Source organism: Callionymus lyra, chromosome 15 (genome assembly GCF_982586985.1).
Source record: "Callionymus lyra chromosome 15, fCalLyr1.hap1.1, whole genome shotgun sequence".
Lineage (NCBI taxonomy): Eukaryota > Metazoa > Chordata > Actinopteri > Syngnathiformes > Callionymidae > Callionymus > Callionymus lyra.
Window position 1 is genome coordinate 6,209,709 of NC_141832.1, and position 15,308 is coordinate 6,225,016.

The following is a 15,308-nucleotide window of genomic DNA, read 5'->3' on the forward strand; positions in this document are numbered from 1 at the left end:
AGTCTTTGATTAGCAAAGAAAACATGGATTTTCTAAAAGTTTTCTTTCTCATAATTCAATAAAAAAAAACAGTGAAAGTGTTAGATTTTATAAATAATTAAAACGTTCACAGGATCGTAAACGTTTCAGCAAATACAAATATTATATTTATATATACTGTGTATATAATTGTTGTGATCACATGATCCAGTGATGAAGAGACTCGTGTGCACAACACACACTTCTTGTCCTCATTAGAACACAAACCACTGAAGCCTGGTTATGGATCCATTAATGCAGTTGCCATAGCAACCGCCTCCTCCTGGCACCGACGTGTTCCTCTGTCAGATGATGGTTCAGCTCAAGGTCGGTCTCTTCAAATGCTGCGCTGATGGCTACGTTTGAAAACCGTCTTTATAACTCGATCAGAGACGTCGTTAAGTTGTCGTCGTTGTGTTACTGTTGTGTACTTGATGAGGCGATGACAACCGTACACAGGTCTACACACTGACCTCACGATGGTTGAGAGTTGCAGTAGCTTTAGCTTTAGCTAACATGCTAGTTCAATAACCAGGCGTGTCTCATCGTCGTGCTCATGGCTACATTGAATACAACATAGTCTGCCAGAATATTATGACCACCGGACTCAACTTCACTGGACCATTAACATGTTCAGCAAACTGACTCTGTCTTCACCTCTTTCTTCACCTCCTCCTCCTGTCTTCACCTCCTCCTCCTCCTCTTCCTCCTGTCTTCACCTCTTTCTTCACCTCCTCCTCCTGTCTTCACCTCCTCCTCCTCCTCTTCCTCCTGTCTTCACCTCCTCCTGTCTTTACCTCTTTCTTCACCTGCTCTTCCTCCTCCTGTCTTCACCTCCTCCTGTCTTCACCTCCTCCTCCTGTCTTCACCTCCTCCTCTTCCTCCTGTCTTCACCTCCCCCTGTCTTTACCTCTTTCTTCACCTGCTCTTCCTCCTCCTGTCTTCACCTCCTCCTGTATTCAACTCTTTCTTCACCTCCTCCTCCTCCTACTCCTGTCTTCACCTCCTCCTCCTTCTAAACCTCTTTTTCTTCCTCCTGTCTTCACCTCCTCCTCCTCCTCCTCCTCCTCCCACAGACCATGCAAGCGGGCCGATGCCCAACAGACGAGCTGTCACGGACTAATTGTGCAGTTGTGAGTGAGAAAGATCTTCAGTCTGGATGGTGAGTCTACACACACACACACACACACACACACACACACACACACACACACACACACACACACTCACACTCACACTCACACTCACACGCAAACTCATATACACAAACACTAATATACACACTCACACCTCTAAACCAATAATAATAATAATCTTCATTCATTCATTCATTATAAATGTATAAAAATCACATTATGTCATCACCATGGCAACGCTGATCAAGTCTCCAGGCAACCACTTTGTCTGTGTGTGTTTTCTACGTGTGTCTCTTTGTTAGTGTGTTTGTGTGTCTCTTTGTAAGTGTGTTTGTGTGTCTCTTTTTAAGTGTGTTTGTGTGTCTCTTTGTAAGTTAGTTTGTGTGTCTCTTTTTAAGTGTGTTTGTGTGTCTCTTTGTAAGTTAGTTTGTGTGTCTCTATGTAAGTGTGTTTGTGTGTCTCTTTGTAAGTGTGTTTGTGTGTCTCTTTGTAAGTTATTTTGTGTGTCTCTTTGTAAGTTAGTTTGTGTGTCTCTTTGTAATTGTGTTTGTGTGTCTCTTTGTTAGTGTGTTTGTGTGTCTCTTTGTAAGTTTGTTTGTGTGTCTCTTTGTAAGTTATTTTGTGTGTCTCTTTGTAAGTTAGTTTGTGTGTCTCTTTGTAAGTGTGTTTGTGTGTCTCTTTGTAAGTTAGTTTGTGTGTCTCATTGTAAGTGTGTTTGTGTGTCTCTTTGTAAGTGTGTTTGTGTGTCTCTTTGTAAGTTAGTTTGTGTGTCTCTTTGTAATTGTGTTTGTGTGTCTCTTTGTTAGTGTGTTTGTGTGTCTCTTTGTAAGTGTGTTTGTGTGTCTCTTTGTAAGTGTGTTTGTGTGTCTCTTTGTAAGTTAGTTTGTGTGTCTCTTTGTAATTGTGTTTGTGTGTCTCTTTGTTAGTGTGTCTCTTTGTAAGTGTGTTTGTGTGTCTCTTTGTAAGTGTGTTTGTGTGTCTCTTTGTAAGTGTGTTTGTGTGTCTCTTTGTAAGTTAGTTTGTGTGTCTCTTTGTAAGTGTGTTTGTGTGTCTCTTTGAAAGTTATTTTGTGTCTCTTTGTAAGTTAGTTTGTGTGTCGCTTTGTAAGTTAGTTGGTGTGTCTCTTTGTAAGTTAGTTGGTGTGTCTCTTTGTAAGTTAGTTGGTGTGTCTCTTTGTAAGTTAGTTGGTGTGTCTCTTTGTAAGTTATTTTGTGTCTCTTTGTAAGTTAGTTTGTGTGTCGCTTTGTAAGTTAGTTGGTGTGTCTCTTTGTAAGTTAGTTGGTGTGTCTCTTTGTAAGTTAGTTTGTGTGTCTTTGTCCATGTGTGTTTTTGTGAGGGTCTGTCTATTTGTGTGTGTGTTTGTGTGTCTGTGGGTGCATCTGTGTCAAAATGTGTGTGTGTCTCTTTTTCTGTGTGTTTGTGTGAGCATGTATGTGTCTCTTTGTTTGTGTGTCTGAACGGGGCTTTTGTTTCTGTGTGTGCGTTTGTGCGTCTACACTTTTTACGAGTGTGCGTCTCTACACGCGTGAATGTCGACAACACTGAACCATGTTGTGTGTTTTTTGTGTTGCAGCCACGTGTTGGTCAAGACGACACCAAACCACAAGTTTGTGTTCACAGTCAAGACGCACAACACCGTCCCCCCCGGGACCATCGCCTTCAACCTGCCGCAGGTACACACGCACACACACACACACGCGCACACACACACTCACACTCACGCCTGGTCACATGACCGTAACCGTGTCTCTCTGCAGAGGAAGTGGGCGGGGATTTCCATCGGACAGGAAGTAGAAGGTAAGAACGCCGCGTCTCAACTCGTCGACGGGAAACTCGATGGGTCGCTGACAGCTGTCAATCAAACCTGTCCTCAGTGGCCAACTACAACTTCGACAAGTCCAAGCAGTGCATCGGCGCCATGACCATCGAGATCGACTTCCTGCAGAAGAAGAGCACCGACTCGTCCCCCTACGACTCGGACAAGATGGCCGCCGAGTTCATCCAGCAGTTCAACAGCCAGTCGTTCTCCGTCACGCAGCAGGTCAGTGTGGCGCCCGTCGTGCTCGCGGTCACGGTCGCGGTCGTGCTCGTGGTCACGGTCATGGTCGCTCACGCTCTGGTCTCGCAGCTGGTCTTCAGCTTCTGCGACAAGATGTTCGGTCTGATGGTGAAGGACATCGAGGCCATGGACGCCAGCATCCTGAAGGGCGAGCCGGGCTCCGGGAAGAAGCAGCAGAAGGTGCCGCACCTGTCAATCAACCCTGATGGACGCGCTGACGGGACCCTCTCTCTCCTCAGATCGACGTCGGCCTGATGATCGGCAACAGTCAGGTGGTCTTCGAGAAGGCGGAGAGTTCGTCTCTGACGCTCGTGGGTACGTCCTTGCTGCGCTTCCACCGGTGTCCACTCGAGGGCGGCACAGTTTGATGTTTGACCTCGAATCGAAGCTAAAACTATGTTTAAAAAACGTTTAAAACACGTTTAAAACATGCGTGTCCAGGGAAGGCGAAGACCAAGGAGGCGCGCCAGAGCATCATCAACCCCGACTGGAACTTTGAGAAGATGGGCATCGGGGGTCTGGACAAGGAATTCTCCGCCATCTTCCGCCGAGCGTTCGCTTCCCGAGTGTTTCCTCCAGACATCGTGGAGCAGATGGGTGAGAGATGATTATCTGTACTAGGTCTATACTAACTAACTATAACTAGTTATCGTGGAGCAGATGGGTGAGAGATAATTATCTGTACTAGGTCTATACTAACTAACTATAACTAGTTATCGTGGAGCAGATGGGTGAGAGATAATTATCTGTACTAGGTCTATACTAACTAACTATAACTAGTTATCGTGGAGCAGATGGGTGAGAGATGATTATCTGTACTAGGTCTATACTAACTAACTATAACTAGTTATCGTGGAGCAGATGGGTGAGAGATGATTATCTGTACTAGGTCTATACTAACTAACTATAACTAGTTATCGTGGAGCAGATGGGTGAGAGATAATTATCTGTACTAGGTCTATACTAACTAACTATAACTAGTTATCGTGGAGCAGATGGGTGAGAGATAATTATCTGTACTAGGTCTATACTAACTAACTATAACTAGTTATCGTGGAGCAGATGGGTGAGAGATAATTATCTGTACTAGGTCTATACTAACTAACTATAACTAGTTATCGTGGAGCAGATGGGTGAGAGATAATTATCTGTACTAGGTCTATACTAACTAACTATAACTAGTTATCGTGGAGCAGATGGGTGAGAGATAATTATCTGTACTAGGTCTATACGTACTAACTATAACTAGTTATCGTGGAGCAGATGGGTGAGAGATAATTATCTGTACTAGGTCTATACGTACTAACTATAACTAGTTATCGTGGAGCAGATGGGTGAGAGATAATTATCTGTACTAGGTCTATACTAACTAACTATAACTAGTTATCGTGGAGCAGATGGGTGAGAGATAATTATCTGTACTAGGTCTATACTAACTAACTATAACTAGTTATCGTGGAGCAGATGGGTGAGAGATAATTATCTGTACTAGGTCTATACTAACTAACTATAACTAGTTATCGTGGAGCAGATGGGTGAGAGATAATTATCTGTACTAGGTCTATACTAACTAACTATAACTAGTTATCGTGGAGCAGATGGGTGAGAGATAATTATCTGTACTAGGTCTATACTAACTAACTATAACTAGTTATCGTGGAGCAGATGGGTGAGAGATAATTATCTGTACTAGGTCTATACTAACTAACTATAACTAGTTATCGTGGAGCAGATGGGTGAGAGATAATTATCTGTACTAGGTCTATACTAACTAACTATAACTAGTTATCGTGGAGCAGATGGGTGAGAGATAATTATCTGTACTAGGTCTATACTAACTAACTATAACTAGTTATCGTGGAGCAGATGGGTGAGAGATAACTATCTGTACTAGGTCTATACGTACTAACTATAACTAGTTATCGTGGAGCAGATGGGTGAGAGATAATTATCTGTACTAGGTCTATACTAACTAACTATAACTAGTTATCGTGGAGCAGATGGGTGAGAGATAATTATCTGTACTAGGTCTATACTAACTAACTATAACTAGTTATCGTGGAGCAGATGGGTGAGAGATAATTATCTGTACTAGGTCTATACTAACTAACTATAACTAGTTATCGTGGAGCAGATGGGTGAGAGATAATTATCTGTACTAGGTCTATACTAACTAACTATAACTAGTTATCGTGGAGCAGATGGGTGAGAGATAATTATCTGTACTAGGTCTATACTAACTAACTATAACTAGTTATCGTGGAGCAGATGGGTGAGAGATAATTATCTGTACTAGGTCTATACGTACTAACTATAACTAGTTATCGTGGAGCAGATGGGTGAGAGATAATTATCTGTACTAGGTCTATACGTACTAACTATAACTAGTTATCGTGGAGCAGATGGGTGAGAGATAATTATCTGTACTAGGTCTATACTAACTAACTATAACTAGTTATCGTGGAGCAGATGGGTGAGAGATAATTATCTGTACTAGGTCTATACTAACTAACTATAACTAGTTATCGTGGAGCAGATGGGTGAGAGATAATTATCTGTACTAGGTCTATACTAACTAACTATAACTAGTTATCGTGGAGCAGATGGGTGAGAGATAATTATCTGTACTAGGTCTATACTAACTAACTATAACTAGTTATCGTGGAGCAGATGGGTGAGAGATAATTATCTGTACTAGGTCTATACTAACTAACTATAACTAGTTATCGTGGAGCAGATGGGTGAGAGATAATTATCTGTACTAGGTCTATACTAACTAACTATAACTAGTTATCGTGGAGCAGATGGGTGAGAGATAATTATCTGTACTAGGTCTATACTAACTAACTATAACTAGTTATCGTGGAGCAGATGGGTGAGAGATAACTATCTGTACTAGGTCTATACGTACTAACTATAACTAGTTATCGTGGAGCAGATGGGTGAGAGATAATTATCTGTACTAGGTCTATACTAACTAACTATAACTAGTTATCGTGGAGCAGATGGGTGAGAGATAATTATCTGTACTAGGTCTATACTAACTAACTATAACTAGTTATCGTGGAGCAGATGGGTGAGAGATAATTATCTGTACTAGGTCTATACTAACTAACTATAACTAGTTATCGTGGAGCAGATGGGTGAGAGATAATTATCTGTACTAGGTCTATACTAACTAACTATAACTAGTTATCGTGGAGCAGATGGGTGAGAGATAATTATCTGTACTAGGTCTATACTAACTAACTATAACTAGTTATCGTGGAGCAGATGGGTGAGAGATAATTATCTGTACTAGGTCTATACTAACTAACTATAACTAGTTATCGTGGAGCAGATGGGTGAGAGATAATTATCTGTACTAGGTCTATACTAACTAACTATAACTAGTTATCGTGGAGCAGATGGGTGAGAGATAATTATCTGTACTAGGTCTATACTAACTAACTATAACTAGTTATCGTGGAGCAGATGGGTGAGAGATAATTATCTGTACTAGGTCTATACTAACTAACTATAACTAGTTATCGTGGAGCAGATGGGTGAGAGATAATTATCTGTACTAGGTCTATACTAACTAACTATAACTAGTTATCGTGGAGCAGATGGGTGAGAGATAATTATCTGTACTAGGTCTATACTAACTAACTATAACTAGTTATCGTGGAGCAGATGGGTGAGAGATAATTATCTGTACTAGGTCTATACTAACTAACTATAACTAGTTATCGTGGAGCAGATGGGTGAGGGATAATTATCTGTACTAGGTCTATACTAACTAACTATAACTAGTTATCGTGGAGCAGATGGGTGAGAGATAATTATCTGTACTAGGTCTATACTAACTAACTATAACTACTTATCGTGGAGCAGATGGGTGAGAGATAATTATCTGTACTAGGTCTATACTAACTAACTATAACTAGTTATCGTGGAGCAGATGGGTGAGAGATAATTATCTGTACTAGGTCTATACTAACTAACTATAACTAGTTATCGTGGAGCAGATGGGTGAGAGATAATTATCTGTACTAGGTCTATACTAACTAACTATAACTAGTTTTCGTGGAGCAGATGGGTGAGAGATAATTGTCTGTACTAGGTCTATACTAACTAACTATAACTAGTTATCGTGGAGCAGATGGGTGAGAGATAATTATCTGTACTAGGTCTATACTAACTAACTATAACTAGTTATCGTGGAGCAGATGGGTGAGAGATAACTATCTGTACTAGTCTATACGTACTAACTATAACTAGTTATCGTGGAGCAGATGGGTGAGAGATAACTATCTAAACTAGATCGATACTAACTAACTATAACTAGTTATCGTGGAGCAGATGGGTGAGAGATAATTATCTGTACTAGGTCTATACTAACTAACTATAACTAGTTATCGTGGAGCAGATGGGTGAGAGATAATTATCTGTACTAGGTCTATACTAACTAACTATAACTAGTTATCGTGGAGCAGATGGGTGAGAGATAATTATCTGTACTAGGTCTATACTAACTAACTATAACTAGTTATCGTGGAGCAGATGGGTGAGAGATAACTATCTGTACTAGATCGATACTAACTAACTATAACTAGTTATCGTGGCGCAGATGGGTGAGAGATAATTATCTGTACTAGGTCTATACTAACTAACTATAACTAGTTATCGTGGAGCAGATGGGTGAGAGATAACTATCTGTACTAGGTCTATACTAACTAACTATAACTAGTTATCATGGAGCAGATGGGTGAGAGATAATTATCTGTACTAGGTCTATACTAACTAACTATAACTAGTTATCGTGGAGCAGATGGGTGAGAGATAATTATCTGTACTAGGTCTATACTAACTAACTATAACTAGTTATCGTGGAGCAGATGGGTGAGAGATAATTATCTGTACTAGGTCTATACTAACTAACTATAACTAGTTATCGTGGAGCAGATGGGTGAGAGATAACTATCTGTACTAGGTCTATACGTACTAACTATAACTAGTTATCGTGGAGCAGATGGGTGAGAGATAATTATCTGTACTAGGTCTATACTAACTAACTATAACTAGTTATCGTGGAGCAGATGGGTGAGAGATAATTATCTGTACTAGGTCTATACTAACTAACTATAACTAGTTATCGTGGAGCAGATGGGTGAGAGATAATTATCTGTACTAGGTCTATACTAACTAACTATAACTAGTTATCGTGGAGCAGATGGGTGAGAGATAATTATCTGTACTAGGTCTATACTAACTAACTATAACTAGTTATCGTGGAGCAGATGGGTGAGAGATAATTATCTGTACTAGGTCTATACTAACTAACTATAACTAGTTATCGTGGAGCAGATGGGTGAGAGATAATTATCTGTACTAGGTCTATACTAACTAACTATAACTAGTTATCGTGGAGCAGATGGGTGAGAGATAATTATCTGTACTAGGTCTATACTAACTAACTATAACTAGTTATCGTGGAGCAGATGGGTGAGAGATAATTATCTGTACTAGGTCTATACTAACTAACTATAACTAGTTATCGTGGAGCAGATGGGTGAGAGATAATTATCTGTACTAGGTCTATACTAACTAACTATAACTAGTTATCGTGGAGCAGATGGGTGAGAGATAATTATCTGTACTAGGTCTATACTAACTAACTATAACTAGTTATCGTGGAGCAGATGGGTGAGAGATAATTATCTGTACTAGGTCTATACTAACTAACTATAACTAGTTATCGTGGAGCAGATGGGTGAGAGATAATTATCTGTACTAGGTCTATACTAACTAACTATAACTAGTTATCGTGGAGCAGATGGGTGAGGGATAATTATCTGTACTAGGTCTATACTAACTAACTATAACTAGTTATCGTGGAGCAGATGGGTGAGAGATAATTATCTGTACTAGGTCTATACTAACTAACTATAACTACTTATCGTGGAGCAGATGGGTGAGAGATAATTATCTGTACTAGGTCTATACTAACTAACTATAACTAGTTATCGTGGAGCAGATGGGTGAGAGATAATTATCTGTACTAGGTCTATACTAACTAACTATAACTAGTTATCGTGGAGCAGATGGGTGAGAGATAATTATCTGTACTAGGTCTATACTAACTAACTATAACTAGTTTTCGTGGAGCAGATGGGTGAGAGATAATTGTCTGTACTAGGTCTATACTAACTAACTATAACTAGTTATCGTGGAGCAGATGGGTGAGAGATAATTATCTGTACTAGGTCTATACTAACTAACTATAACTAGTTATCGTGGAGCAGATGGGTGAGAGATAACTATCTGTACTAGTCTATACGTACTAACTATAACTAGTTATCGTGGAGCAGATGGGTGAGAGATAACTATCTAAACTAGATCGATACTAACTAACTATAACTAGTTATCGTGGAGCAGATGGGTGAGAGATAATTATCTGTACTAGGTCTATACTAACTAACTATAACTAGTTATCGTGGAGCAGATGGGTGAGAGATAATTATCTGTACTAGGTCTATACTAACTAACTATAACTAGTTATCGTGGAGCAGATGGGTGAGAGATAATTATCTGTACTAGGTCTATACTAACTAACTATAACTAGTTATCGTGGAGCAGATGGGTGAGAGATAACTATCTGTACTAGATCGATACTAACTAACTATAACTAGTTATCGTGGCGCAGATGGGTGAGAGATAATTATCTGTACTAGGTCTATACTAACTAACTATAACTAGTTATCGTGGAGCAGATGGGTGAGAGATAACTATCTGTACTAGGTCTATACTAACTAACTATAACTAGTTATCATGGAGCAGATGGGTGAGAGATAACTATCTATACTAGATCTATACTAACTAACTATAACTAGTTATCGTGGAGCAGATGGGTGAGAAATAACTATCCATACTAGGTCTATACTAACTAACTATAACTAGTGTTGTTTGTAAACATCTGTTTCTGAAATTATGTTGTTTATTTAGAAGGTTTAAAACAAACAAACAACATCATCTAGTTATGATCAAATAAACATGAATTCAATTGTTTTTCAGTGTGTGTTTGTGTGTGTCTCTTTGTCTTGTGTATGTCTGTGTGTGTCTCTTTGTGAGTTTGTGTGTGTGTGTGTGTTTTTTTGTTTGTCTCTTTCTTTGTCCATGTGTCATGTTCTGTTTATGTGTCTCTTTCTGTGTGTGTTTGTTTGTGTGTGTTTTGTGTGAATTAATGAAACAAGTTTTTAAAATAAATGTTTTCGTAAAAACCTCCTTTTAAAAAGCACATTATGATTATTTGTCGATGCACCTGAACGCACCACTCTCTCAGCGTGCATCTGAACGCATCACTCTCTCAGCGTGCACCTGAACGCACCACTCTCTCAGCGTGCACCTGAACGCACCACTCTCTCAGCGTGCACCTGAATGCACCACTCTCTCAGTGTGCACCTGAACGCATCACTCTCTCAGCGTGCACCTGAATGCACCACTCTCTCAGTGTGCACCTGAATGCACCACTCTCTCAGTGTGCACCTGAACGCATCACTCTCTCAGCGTGCACCTGATCGCACCACTCTCTCAGCGTGCACCTGAACGCACCACTCTTGTGTGTCCAGGCTGCAAGCACGTGAAGGGGATCCTTCTCTTCGGACCCCCAGGCTGTGGTAAGACTCTGATGGCGAGACAGATCGGGACGATGCTCAACGCTCGCGAGCCCAAGATCGTCAACGGACCCGAGATCCTCAACAAGTACGTCGGAGAGTCTGAGGCCAACATCCGGAAACTGTTCGCTGAGGCCGAGGAGGAGCAGAAGAGGGTGAGAGACCTGACCTCACTGACCTCACTGACCTGTCTTCACTGAACTGACCTCACTGACCTCACTGACCTGTCTTCACTGAACTGACCTCACTGACCTCACTGACCTCACTGACCTCACTGACCTGTCTTCACTGAACTGACCTCACTGACCTCACTGACCTCACTGACCTGTCTTCACTGACCTCACTGACCTGTCTTCACTGAACTGACCTCACTAACCTCACTGACCTCACTGACCTCACTGACCTCACTGACCTCACTGACTTCACTGACCTGTCCTCACTGACCTCACTGTCCTCACTGACCTGACCTCACTGACCTGTCCTCACTGAACTGACCTCACTGACCTCACTGACCTGACCTCACTGTCCTCACTGAACTGACCTCACTGACCTCACTGACCTCACTGACCTAACTGACCTCACTGACCTGTCCTCACTGACCTCACTGTCCTCACTGACCTGTCCTCACTGAACTGACCTCACTGACCTCACTGACCTCACTGACCTCACTGACCTTACTGACCTGTCTTCACTGACCTGTCCTCACTGACCTGACCTCACTGACCTGACCTCACTGACCTGTCCTCACTGACCTGTCTCCTCTCGTCCTCAGCTGGGAGCCAACAGCGGCCTCCACATCATCATCTTCGACGAGCTGGACGCCATCTGCAAGCAGCGAGGAACAGGCGCCAGCAGCACCGGCGTTCATGACACCGTGGTGAACCAGCTGCTGTCCAAGATCGACGGCGTGGAGCAGCTCAACAACATCCTGGTCATCGGTGAGTCGTGACTCCTTTCAATCATTTCTGTAACCATTCTTGTACTAGAGTTTCAAATACAATCAATTAATTTATAAATATACATATATTAACATGAACCTTTTAATATATGTATATTTATAAATATATTAACATGAACCTTTTAATTTATTTATGAATAAAAATATATTAAAATGAACCTTTTAATATATTTATATTTATAAATATATTAACATGAACCTTTTAATATATTTATAAATATACATATATTAAAAAGGTTCATGTTAATATATTTATAAATATATTAACATGAACCTTTTAATTTATTTATGAATAAAAATATATTAAATGAACCTTTTAATATATTTATAAATATATTAAAATGAACCTTTTTAATAGGATTGTTTTAATGGTTTAATCTTTTTAAATCATTCAATTATTATGTGAATATTTGCTAAATAAATGTATTTTTAAATAAAAATAATTATTTTTTTACTCAATTATTTTTTCATTTGAAGTTTTTAAATAAAGATTGAAATGTTCTTAAAAAAATGAAAAATATTATGACATTATTTATATTAAACTCTCTCTCTCTCTCTCTCTCCATCTCTTTCTTCTCCCCCTCTCTCTCCATCTCTTTCTCTCTCTTCCCCTCTCTCTCCATCTCTTTCTCTCTCTTCCCCTCTCCTCTCTCTCCATCTCTTTCTCTCTCTCCCCTCTCTCTCCCACTCTCTCTCCCTCTCTCTCTCTCTCCCTCTCTCCATCTCTTTCTCTCTCTTCCCCTCTCTCTCTCTCTCCATCTCTTTCTCTCTCTCCCCCTCTCTCTCCCACTCTCTCTCCCTCTCTCTCTCTCTCCCTCTCTCTCTCTCCATCTCTTTCTCTCTCTCCCCCTCTCTCTCCCACTCTCTCTCCCTCTCTCTCTCTCCCCCTCTCTCTCTCCATCTCTTTCTCTCTCTTCCCCTCTCTCTCTCTCTCCATCTCTTTCTCTCTCTCCCCCTCTCTCTCCCACTCTCTCTCCCTCTCTCTCTCTCTCCCTCTCTCCATCTCTTTCTCTCTCTTCCCCTCTCTCTCTCTCTCCATCTCTTTCTCTCTCTCCCCCTCTCTCTCCCACTCTCTCTCCCTCTCTCTCTCTCTCCCTCTCTCTCTCTCCATCTCTTTCTCTCTCTCCCCCTCTCTCTCCCACTCTCTCTCCCTCTCTCTCTCTCCCCCTCTCTCTCTCCATCTCTTTCTCTCTCTTCCCCTCTCTCTCTCTCTCCATCTCTTTCTCTCTCTCTCCCTCTCTCTCCCACTCTCTCTCCCTCTCTCTCTCTCCCTCTCTCTCTCTCCATCTCTTTCTCTCTCCCCCTCTCTCTCTCTCCATCTCTTTCTCTCTCTCCCCCTCTCTCTCTCTCCATCTCTTTCTCTCTCTTCCCCCCTCTCTCTCTCTCCATCTCTTTCTCTCTCCCGCTCTCTCTCCCCCTCTCTCTCTCTCCATCTCTTTCTCTCTCTTCCCCTCTCTCTCTCTCTCCATCTCTTTCTCTCTCTCCCCCTCTCTCTCCCACTCTCTCTCCCCCTCTCTCTCTCTCCATCTCTTTCTCTCTCCCCCTCTCTCTCCCCCTCTCTCTCTCTCCATCTCTTTCTCTCTCTTCCCCTCTCTCTCCATCTCTTTCTCTCTCTTCCCCTCTCTCTCTCTCTCCATCTCTTTCTCTCTCTCCCCCTCTCTCTCCCACTCTCTCTCCCTCTCTCTCTCTCTCCCTCTCTCCATCTCTTTCTCTCTCTTCCCCTCTCTCTCTCTCTCCATCTCTTTCTCTCTCTCCCCCTCTCTCTCCCACTCTCTCTCCCTCTCTCTCTCTCTCCCTCTCTCTCTCTCCATCTCTTTCTCTCTCTCCCCCTCTCTCTCCCACTCTCTCTCCCTCTCTCTCTCTCCCCCTCTCTCTCTCCATCTCTTTCTCTCTCTTCCCCTCTCTCTCTCTCCATCTCTTTCTCTCTCTCCCCCTCTCTCTCCCACTCTCTCTCCCTCTCTCTCTCTCCCTCTCTCTCTCTCCATCTCTTTCTCTCTCCCCCTCTCTCTCCCCCTCTCTCTCTCTCCATCTCTTTCTCTCTCTCCCCCTCTCTCTCTCTCCATCTCTTTCTCTCTCTTCCCCCCTCTCTCTCTCTCCATCTCTTTCTCTCTCCCGCTCTCTCTCCCCCTCTCTCTCTCTCCATCTCTTTCTCTCTCTTCCCCTCTCTCTCTCTCTCCATCTCTTTCTCTCTCTCCCCCTCTCTCTCCCACTCTCTCTCCCCCTCTCTCTCTCTCCCTCTCTCTCTCCGCCCCCCCCCCCCCCAGGTATGACCAACAGGCCTGACCTGATCGATGACGCCCTCATGAGGCCCGGCAGGTTCGAGGTGAAGATGGAAATCGGTGAGTTTTTTTCTTTTCGTGATCACTTGTGACGTCACGAGCTAGTTCAGGAACATTTCCAGGTGTGACCAGCAGGGGTCAGTGTTTTGAAGGAAGTTTGAAAAAAGAACTCTTTGTTCCTTCAGATGTTTGAGAATCTTCGCTTCGCTCCTAGTCGAGTTGACGTCATCAGTGACGTCAGAATATTCAATTCATTGTCGAACCTGTTGATTTAAATGAATTAACATTTAATTTAAATAAATTCAATAATTGGAAAGTAAAAATAAAAAAGATGTATATTGAAATGTTATTAATATCAGTCGTAATGTGATCGTCTGTGAGTCACATGATCGTTCGAAGGTTTGATCAGTAGCTCTGAGCTCTGTTGGTTTAGTCTGGAGACTCTATTATAGCAACATTTATATTGAATTAAAAAGACTATACTTGAGAAAATATTTAATTTTGAACATTTAATTTTTAGAAATTAAATTATTTCAAATGTAATCTTATCAATAAACACATATTTTACAATAAATTGTCATTTAAATCTTTATTAAATGTTTGTATAAATACTAATAATAAACAATTAAATATAGAAATTAAATTATTTCAAATATAATCTTTCAATAAACACATTTGTTAACATGTTTTGTTTATAAAGACAAGTTCATACTTTCAACATCAATATTCTAGTGATTGACAGGTGGGGGGGGGTTGATTGACAGGTCATGTGACAGTTGTCCCCTGCAGGTCTGCCGGACGAGAAGGGCCGTGTGCAGATCCTTCAGATCCACACCAACAAGATGCGCAGCTTCAACCTTCTGGCCCCAGACGTGGAGATCAAGGAGCTCGCCAGCGAGACCAAGAACTACAGCGGCGCCGAGCTGGAGGGGCTGGTGCGCGCCGCCCAGTCCACCGCCATGAACCGCCACATCAAGGTCAGGTCACGAAGGTCAGCGGGCGTCCTCGCACATGCTGACCCCAGCGTTTCTCCTGCAGGCGACCTCCACGGTGGAGGTGGACATGGAGCGGGCGGAGAAGCTGCAGGTCACCCGCAGCGACTTCTTGGGCTCGCTCAACAACGACATCAAGCCCGTAAGTGTTCGGCGCCGCCGCCGCCGCCCGTGGCGTCTCACCCGCCGCCCGTGGCGTCTCACCCGCCGC

The 15,308-nt window shown here is 42.0% G+C and overlaps 1 protein-coding gene across 3 annotated transcripts in view; it reads left to right on the forward strand.

The window, feature by feature from the left end:
- Positions 1-15,308, forward strand: part of nsfa (N-ethylmaleimide-sensitive factor a) — a 37,430-nt gene that overhangs the window by 10,510 nt on the left and 11,612 nt on the right. For all 3 annotated transcript variants that reach the window (XM_087808807.1, XM_087808805.1, XM_087808806.1), the window contains exons 2-13: positions 1,095-1,180; positions 2,728-2,827; positions 2,912-2,951; positions 3,029-3,195; positions 3,283-3,393; positions 3,453-3,528; positions 3,655-3,810; positions 10,824-11,023; positions 11,641-11,806; positions 14,091-14,165; positions 14,895-15,082; positions 15,144-15,239. In XM_087808807.1, coding sequence (XP_087664933.1) covers positions 1,095-1,180; positions 2,728-2,827; positions 2,912-2,951; positions 3,029-3,195; positions 3,283-3,393; positions 3,453-3,528; positions 3,655-3,810; positions 10,824-11,023; positions 11,641-11,806; positions 14,091-14,165; positions 14,895-15,082; positions 15,144-15,239 — 1,461 coding nt within the window. The remainder of the gene's footprint in view (positions 1-1,094; positions 1,181-2,727; positions 2,828-2,911; positions 2,952-3,028; positions 3,196-3,282; positions 3,394-3,452; positions 3,529-3,654; positions 3,811-10,823; positions 11,024-11,640; positions 11,807-14,090; positions 14,166-14,894; positions 15,083-15,143; positions 15,240-15,308) is intronic.